This window comes from Eurypyga helias, unplaced genomic scaffold (assembly GCF_000690775.1).
Source record: "Eurypyga helias isolate BGI_N326 unplaced genomic scaffold, ASM69077v1 scaffold6253, whole genome shotgun sequence".
Lineage (NCBI taxonomy): Eukaryota > Metazoa > Chordata > Aves > Eurypygiformes > Eurypygidae > Eurypyga > Eurypyga helias.
The window spans coordinates 1-9,308 of NW_010239136.1; the positions used below are offsets into that span (position 1 = coordinate 1).

The 9,308-nt window shown below is 47.3% G+C and overlaps 1 protein-coding gene across 1 annotated transcript in view; it reads left to right on the top strand.

The window, feature by feature from the left end:
• The first annotated feature begins 1,000 nt into the window (after positions 1-1,000).
• DGAT2 (diacylglycerol O-acyltransferase 2) overlaps positions 1,001-9,308 on the top strand; it is a 16,120-nt gene continuing 7,812 nt past the window's right edge. Inside the window, exons 1-3 of the mRNA XM_010148038.1 lie at positions 1,001-1,116; positions 2,128-2,235; positions 3,072-3,142. Of these exons, the coding sequence (XP_010146340.1) occupies positions 1,113-1,116; positions 2,128-2,235; positions 3,072-3,142 (183 nt within the window). The 5' untranslated portion in view covers positions 1,001-1,112. The remainder of the gene's footprint in view (positions 1,117-2,127; positions 2,236-3,071; positions 3,143-9,308) is intronic.

The following is a 9,308-nucleotide window of genomic DNA, read 5'->3' on the forward strand; positions in this document are numbered from 1 at the left end:
AGCCTGTACTTGTATTGGGGATTGCATTGATCCAGGTGCAGGACCTTTCACTTGGCCTTGTTGAACTCTGTCAGATTGGCATGGTCCCAACTCTCCAGCCTGTCCAGGTCCCTCTGGATGCCATCCCTTCCCTCCAGTGTGTTGACAGCACCACACAGCCCGGTGTGGTCAGCAAACTTGCTGAGGGTGCACTCAACGCCATCATCCTTGTCACTAATGAAGGTATTAAACATTATGGCTCCCAACACCGACCCCTGAGGAACGCCGCTCGTTACTGCTCTCCACTCAGACATATTCCTCATAGTGAAAAAGTCTTTCACTTCAGTATTTTTACTTGGGTCTCTCCCCACTTGAATAGCTTAAGGTTCAGAGTGGCTTTCAACTCCTTCCTCGCTTACTGTGTTAGGAACACTGGTATTTTTCCTTACACTTAGAGCTGTGGATCCCTAGGGTTGTGGGTTGAGGTGTTTGTTCAACCAGCCCTTGGTTGTCTAGGCTGGAGTGCAGAACTTTCTTTCAACAGGCATGCAGGAGTTGTGTGAAACACCTGATGAAGGGTGGATGAGCACCAGTTCAGACCACAGCTTGGTGTGTGCTTGGCTGTAGTGTGGGACAGCTGACCTTCATCTTGCAGTGAACTCACAGGTTTCACTGTTATCCAACACCACTTCCAGGAATTGGCACTTTGCAGGGGGGACACGTGTTAGGACAATGTGTTAATGTCCTCTGTGCTTTTATGGCCAAGTGAATAGAGGCTTGCTCAGGTGGGAACTGATGTTACTCATTAATCCCCTCCAGCATCCTCAAAACATCTGGATGTTTGCAGATGGCAACCCTTCCCCATCCAGGATGCCTAAACTCCATGGGAAATAGTAGCCTTTAACAAGCCTTGCTCTGAAAGCATGAATACAGGAGCATTGATTAAAAACCTCCTATTTGAAAGGGAAATATTATCTTTGCTCAATATTGATATGTAACTTCTTCCTTTCCCCTTAGGCACAGGATCAAACATTCTTTCTGCTCTGCAGGATCTGTTCTGGCTATCTAAATCCAAAGTAGAGAAACAACTCCAAATCATCTCTGTGCTGCAATGGGTTCTCACTTTCCTTATCATGGGTAAGTAACACCTTTTGGCCAAAAGCAAAACTTCTTCCTTCACTCTGGAAAACCTTTCTCATTAAAAGGTTAACTTTTTGTAAAAGCATTAAATGGATCCACACTGTAGCTGGGCAATTCCTGGGGCACATGGATACTGTAAAGCACGCTTGCATGGTTTGAGTTTTTGGTGATAAGTGGCTCTTGCCTGGGTCTAGAAAAACACAGGAACTATGGACAGACCTACTGATGCTTAGATCATGTCTCTCTCTGCCATACCGGTAAGGCAGAAGCAATTGGAAATCTCTCACCTGATTTACTCATGGCAGTGTCCCCAGAGAAGAAATTTCTTAGAAGTAACTGATGCAGCTGAAGGCAACAGGAGTGCCGCTTTCTTGGCTTGGTCTCCTTCCACGAGGTACCAGAGACGGACAAGAAGTGTTTGTGTTAGACCAGTAAAATAGCCAGGAGTGTTTGTCTCTGGGTGCTTCTCTTATGTGAAGCCTCAGGCTGCTTTGCTCCATAGTATTAGGATAATAAAACAGGAGAAAGATGTTGATTGCAGTCAGGCAAGCAAGTCTTGCTGTTCCTCCCCAACTCAGTTTGTGCTAAAATAGCAACCACGTAATTTGTATGTGTTACCTCTGGCACCCTGGTGGGATGGCTGGCCTAGAGCTGGTGTAATTTTACGTAGCTGTTGAAGAAAACCCCTTGGTGTGGGCCAGAAAAGAATCTTGATGCTCATCAAGCCTTGCTCTTGCCTGGTGAAGCAGCTGCCCTACCTGGAGATATTACAGAATAGAAATCACAAATGGGAGAGTGAGGTATTTCCAAGCAGGTAGCTTTGGAGGGAGCTGTCTCAGTCCTATGTAAGGAGTTTTTAGCTAAATCCGATTTGATTGAGGATTAATGACATCAGGTTGAGACTAAGACTTCAGTATGGAAGGGTCAAAAGGCAAGGGGCTCTTAAAGCAAGTGTAAATGCAGACCAAAACCTGATGCAACCTTGTTTTCTTTCTTGGTCCCGTCCAGGTGTTGCCTGCACTTTAATCCTCATGTACATACTGTGCACAGATTGCTGGGCAATTGCTGCTCTATATTTAGCCTGGCTGGTATTTGACTGGAATACACCAAAGAAAGGTAAATATTGCTGAATAGATCCTTGACTTTTAAGTGTCTCTGTCCTCATATTTGGACAAAGAAGCACTTCCTTATAATGGGTGACATCTTTCCTTGGTGGGTCTTGGCTGAATTGCTGACCAAAAGCATTATTCAGTGATGTGTACAAATGTCAGCCCATGGCATGAGCAGTGACCACGGGTTTTATTGATGCTGAGGGTAATACAAGATAACATTCACATAGATCATGCCATTGCTGGCTTTTAGCAACGTATTTATAAGGCTTAGGTTCTTCTTGTAGGTCAGAAAGGTCTACATAGCAACTTAAGATCTTGCTCTCCTCTCTAGCTCTTGCAAGGCTCAGATTAGGGCATGATTATTAAGAAGTGGCTCCCCTATGGAGTCAGTGTTGCTGCAAATAAAGCTTATTTCAGAGAAAACCCTGTAGAAAACAGCTCTAAGAACCCACTACAGCAATGGCAACTCCTTTCATAGCCAGATTAGCCCAAGTCCCCATTGCTTCAAGACCACTGAAATCATCCAGGGTCTTGGCCTTTCCCAAATGCTGAATCTGAGGTTAACATGAACTGTTTGTAGCTTGAGTTGTCCATTGTCCAACTACAACAGATTAAGTCAGATCCTACCCTGAATTTGTAGTCAGGCCTTAATTAGCTGGAACTACCCTGAAGTCTTAAGTGTGGATGGTTTTGCCTGATTCTAGTGAAAGATGCAAGTGTTCTACTTAGAGGAATCAAATTGTTGATTTCTCTAGTGAGAGCAACCATCTGGAGTCCTCTAGGCTTCTTGGTGTGCACCCATGTGGAAAAAGCTTTAAAAACATGACTTTTTTTCTTCAGGTGGAAGAAGATCCCAGTGGGTGAGAAACTGGGCTATATGGAGGTACTTCAGGGATTATTTTCCAATAAGAGTAAGTAACAGCTTAACGCTATGCATTGGGATTTAACTGTTTGACTGGCTTGTAACAACCGTCATGGAGATGATGTTGGACCTACGCTAGTCTATCCATTACACTGAACTAAGCAGGACGTGGCTTACCACAGCTATACTACTGCTTGGATCAGCTGTTGGTTATAAATTCTGAAATGCCTCATTGGTGGTGGTATGATGATTTGTGGAAGATGTTACTTGTGATGCATTTTATCGCCAGCCTTCTTGAGGCAATCAGCCCTGTAGCAGTAAGGCTACATCTCCAAATTCTCTTACATGCTGCAGCAATCCTGCATTGTCAAGCCGAACTTCTGCTCCCTTCTTGTAAATCTAGCTCTGTTTTTGTTTATTTTCCAGTTACACCCTAGGGCAGCAGTGTAGTGGGTAGGAATAGCTGGGATCTTGTGGACCAAAAGTCCTTCCACTACACAGGGAGTGGTGAAATAGGCTCTAAAGTCTAGCTGCTTTGGGGAAGGGGGATTTCCAGCAGTGGGAATAGGTCCAATTCCCAGTCTTGTAACTTGCTCACCTTCTGCTTGTATTTTCCCTGCTAGTTCAGACATGTTGCAGACAGGACAGGGCTGCTAGCCTGCTCTGGGGACTGCAGAATTAGCTGAAGGACTTGGAAGGGAGCAGGGGCCAAATTTGGCTAGGAGGTAATGTGATTCTCTTTGGAAGGACACACAACTGAAAGGACTATTATGTAAGGCTCTTGGCAAGCTCTCTTCAGCCTGAGCAAAAGGGAGGGACCTTGCCATGGGTTTTGATGAATGACCATGACCTAAGATAGTCCAGCCTCAGAAGGCAGTAGGAAGTCTAATCCCAGAAGGAAGCCAAAGTGGCATAGACAGGATTCCTCCTTTGCAAAGTCAGTTGAACTCTCAGGGGTGCCTGAACGTGCTAGTGAACAAACCTTTTGCCACACTCTTGCTGCTGTTAACAGGTAATTCTTGGCAAGTGTAGGCGTACATGGAACACCACAACTGCGCAGGCTGTGAGTGGCTGCTCAACCCATGTATTGTAGCTAATGGAGAACAGTCCACAGTCTGGTGTTGAAGAAAGATGGAGTGGGACTTTTTACAAGGGTCTGTAGTGACAGGAAAAAGGGTAATGGGTTTAAATTGAAAGAGGGAAGATTTAGATTGGACATGAGGAAAAAGTCTTCCCTGAGAGGGTGGTGAGGCACTGGGACAGGTTGCCCAGTGAAGCTGTGGATGCCCATCCCTGGAAGAAGTGTCCAAGGCCAGGCTGGATGAGTGTGAAAGTGCCCCCCGCCCCTGGCAGGTGTTGGGACTGGGTGGACTTTAAGGTCCTTTCCAACCCAAACCATTCTATGATTCTATAAGTACATTTCATGGGTCTCAGATGGGTTGTCTTCTAGAACAAAGTCCTCAGTACTGCAACAAACCCTTCCTTCTTGATATTGCTGAAGGCTAAAAGGGACTAGTTTCTCCTGGGACTTAATTCAAGAGGGTAACCAGTAATGGCTTGTCCCCTTGTTTCACCTCTCCTTTGAAGGTGTGTTTAGCCCCTGTCTTCATGGAAACATGCTCTGCACCAGCCATGCAGGTCAGATCCACTGCAGATACTAAAAGTTTGTCAAACAGTTGGGTGGCTCAAGTAGGTTTAGACATGAGATTGGGTAGATAAACAGAACTTCTCTGCTGTTTTAGGTAAATACCTGCTATTCACACAGTCCATTTGCAGGAACACCTTGTGTCTGTAATTCCTTTGTCACTAAGTGGGCAGAGTTGTGCAAGATTTACAGACACCACTGGTAAAAGGTATGCAAAGGGCAGCACATGAGGGTTGGGAGCTGTGGGAAACCTCCTGCACCTGCACTGGAGAAACAGTCAGCTTGCTGCTTGTTAAAGCCTGCTACAGGGCTCATGAGGCTGTGAGGTGGTAGAGCTGGTTGTCTGCAATTACAAGATTGATTTTACAAGGTATATATACATGAGGTACTTTAATTGGATGAGGCTTTGAGCAACCTGGCCTAGTGGAAGGTGTCCCTGCCCATGGCAGGGGTTGGGACTGGATGGTCTTTAAGGTTCCTTCCAACCCAAACCATTCTATGATTGCAGCTGAAAGCAGCAGCCACTTCCCAACCACACCAGGCATTTTCATGGAAAATTTTATTGCCTGGAATAGAAGTAAATCCTGAGCCAGTATCTTAATTGACATCGTGCAAGTGGTGCCTATGGATGCAGCTAGCATGACACAATGCTAGTATGTTTGGGTGGGATTCATAGAATCATAGAATATTTTGGGTTGGAAGGGACCTTAAAGACCAACTTCTATTCCAGGCAATAAATAAGAAGCAGTTTTGCAGAATTTTTCCAAAACCCTAAGGCCACCTCCCCAGATTAGGGAGTCAAGTCCCAGCGGGTAACAGTTGTAGGACTAAAGACTTTGGAGGTGAGACCTCTTAGTACAGCATCCACAGAGGCTGCAGATCTGAAGGGTTTCCTTGTACCAAGCTGATGTGAGCTCAGTTTTGAGGATGCAAACTGGATCTGGATGGACTCAAATGCCACCAGTATCAACCTCTGACAAAGCTGAACAGTTGATCTTGTGCTAGACCTGCTGTATCCCTCCACAGCTTTAACTGCTGGCATCAGACTTGCTTTCTCAGAGTAGCTGCATGAGAAGCAGGCTCTTCTTATATATCTGATGATAGTCTGGAGCAGCTCTGCTATGGGGACAGGCTGGGAGAGTTGGGGGTCTTCAGCCTGGAGAAGGGAAGGCGCCAGGGAGACCTTAGAGCTCCTTCCAGTGCCTGGGGGGCTACAAGAAAGCTGATGTGGGACTTATTACAAGGGCAGGGAGTGATAGTGCAAGAAGTAATGGGTTTAAACTGAAAGAAGGGAGTTTTAGATTGGATATCAGGAAGCAATTCTTCATGGAGAGGGTGGGGAGCACTGGGACAGGTTGCCCAGAGTAGCTGTGGATGCCCCATCCCTGGAACTGTCCAAGGCCAGGCTGGATGAGGCTTTGAGCAACCTGGTCTAGTGGAAGGTGTCCCTGCCCGTGGCAGGAGGGTTGGAACTAGATGGTCTTTAAGGTCTCTTCCAAACCATTCTATGGTTAGGCTTGGTCTCCACCTGCATCAACGGTGTCTCCCACTCTGGAACACCAATAGGACTATTGTACCTGAATCTCCAGACACCAGGTCATGTTTTGTAATACCAGCTGGAGTTGGGAACCAGCCTGGATCTGGCTCAATTCCTCAGCATGAGCAGAGAAAAGGGAGCTTCATGCAGCTTCTCTGACAGTAATAAGCTATATTAGGCTCTAGAAGCTTAAGCTTGTCTGGTGCTTAGTGTCTGGCCTTGCAAATAGTGCTTAAAGCTGAGCAGTGCACGGAGCAGCTGAAGAAGCTTCCAGGGAGTTAAATCCTGGTGCTGAACTGCCAGGTAAGGCCTGAGCTCTTGCAGGTGTGAGCACGGTCTGTGTGCTGTGCTGGGCTCAACCTTGCTGCTGCAGAGGCAAGGTCCCAGCACATCCTGCTGACCTGGGGAGTGCTGCAATCTAAGGGTTGTCTTTAGGTAAAGAAGCCATCACGTGAGCACAGGGACGGCTTATCTCCATAGGCACTTCAGATAGCAACGAGTGCAGAGCTTAGGCTCACCTTTGTCAGGCAGTGAGGGTTTCAGGTCAGTGCTGGGAGATGTTCTCAGTCCCCTGCTGCGATGGGAGAGTCAGCAGCGTGCCAGAGCAGGGACTGTTATTGCAAGACAATGACTTTTACGTAGAGTTTGTCTTGCACTCTGCGGCTTGGCTGGCTTCCTGGAAAAACAGCTTCTTAACTGTTGCTGTAGATGATTTACAGAATGGAAATGGAGGCTTTACCTTCCCGTGTGTGATGTAGTGTAGTGGCAATACTGAGAGCCTAGAGGGGTCTTCAGGTCCTGGCCTGCATCGCTGGCGAGGTGAGATAATTTCTTCCATAGTGCTTCTGGGTGTGATGCAGCTAATTGCAGTTACTCATTTGTTTTGCAAGCTTAAATGCTCACTAATGCTGCCTGGATCCTGCAGGATGAGCGCTGATCTTTCTGCGTGCTTCTGGGGTTGCTGTGCTGCTCGGCTTGCAGGCCGGCTGAGCGCCCACCCAGACCACTCGTTTCCATCCTGCTCTTTGCTGGCTCCTGCTGCCGAGCAGCAATGTCTCTGCAGTCCTTTCTCAGCACTGAAATGTGCTACTTACTCATCCTGTTCCTACAAATATGATTGGCAGTACTGTTCTTTGGGTGTATCTGGCATTCGAATACTAACACACGTTTTTACTGTACTTGCACAGCTTTATTGCTCCTATAGGCAGGCTGAGATCTGTTTAAAGAAATCATTTATTGCTAGTGCAGATGGATGGACCTTTGCTCCCACTGAAACAGGTTTGGTCTCAGACAGCAGCTGGGAACAGGCATGTTAGTGCAGTGGGGTGAAGGTCCAGCTTCAGTCCCAGTGCTGTAATAATCCATGTGGGATGCAGCAAGGATATACTGCCTCTGTGTCATCGTGGGAACACTGTGGATTCAAGGAGCCGCTGTAATCATGTGGGACGCAGCAAGAATGTACTGCCTCTGTCTCATTGTGGGAACACTGTGGATTCAAGGAGCTGAGGGCTACGTGCAACTGGAGAAGACCTCAAAAGCTAAATGAAAAACCTGTTGGAGGCTCAGAACAGAGTTGCAAAAGGTGTTGTTAAATGACAGCTACAGCTATTCCTTAGGGCAACCTGATAAGGCAACCCCTTGTCAAGGGGAAAGGTGCAAGAAAACTAGTAGTGAGCGATCAACCTCCTAAGGGAAGCTTTGATTTTGCATGAGGCTAGGAATAAGCAATTACAGCGCTTCAAAAATTTCTGCTTCTAGACTATATTTAGGGAGCTGTGACAGCCCTGACTTTTGGTGTCAGGAGCTCAGACCCTGGGCTGAGCTTGTGCATTAGCAGACTGAAGCTCTGCATGACATGCAGGTAAGCACATGACCTTACGTGATGTCTGGCAGTCTTTGGCTGCCTTGGCTTGACTTGGGTGGAGGAAGACAAGTTGAGCTTTTGTGAGCCCATCTGTTGTGGAACAACCTGTGGAGGGCAGTGACAGCCTGCATGGAAAAAAACACTGGAAAAGTACATATATAGAATCACAGAACAGTTTGGGTTGGAAGAGACCTTAAAGCCCACCCAGGGACACCTTCCACTAGACCAGGTTGCTCCAAGCCTCATCCAGCCTGGCCTTGGACAGTTCCAGGGATGGGGCATCTACAGCTTCTCTGGGCAACCTGACCCGCTGCATTACCACCCTCTCTGTGAATAACTTTTTCCTGATATCTAATCTAAATCTCCCTCTTCAAATTTAAACCTGTTACCCTTCTTCCTGTCACTACAGCTCCCTTATAAAAAGTTGGCCCTCCCATGTAGTGAAAGGTGCTATAAGGTCTCCCCAGAGCCTCCTCCAGGTGACTGGATGACTCTCAGACCTATAAATCCGTGTTGTGAGAACTTAGTTCTTATTGAATGTCCAATGTTGCTCAGATATTCCCCTTCTTCCTTTCTGTGGGTCAGATTTGCATCTGAGTTGGTTCCCTGCACATCACTTGCCTTATTCCTTCACCACTTGTGCAAGTGGTGTGGGTGAGCATGGTGGGTGTCTCGGAGCAGGGGAAATGTAACCCTCTTCCTCTGTTATGGGAGGTCTTGGAAAGCAAATGCAGCTTGGCTGGGGCTCCTGAGAGGTATGCAAGCAACTGGTTCCACTGGGAACTGGGTATCCTTGCATGTGGTGGAGGGGCTGGAGCAGGGTGCTTGTCATGGCTGGCAGCAGGAGAACAGTGTGTCTCCTGCATGAGAGCAGATACACAGCTTTGCCAAGCTCAGATCACAAGTGCCTCATGCCTCAGAGTGACAAGGACAGCCCCCACTTTTGACTGGCTTCTGTTCAAAGCAACTGTGCTTGGTGGAGGGGAAGGATGGGCCTGTAGTGACAGGACAAGGGGTAGTGGATTTAAACTGAAAGAGGGAGATTGAAATGGGACATCAGGAAGAAGCTCTACCTGGAGAGGGTGGGGAGGCACTGGGACAGGTGGCCCAGAGAAGCTGTGGATGCCCCATCCCTGGAAGTGTCCAAGGCCAGGCTGGATGAGGCTTGG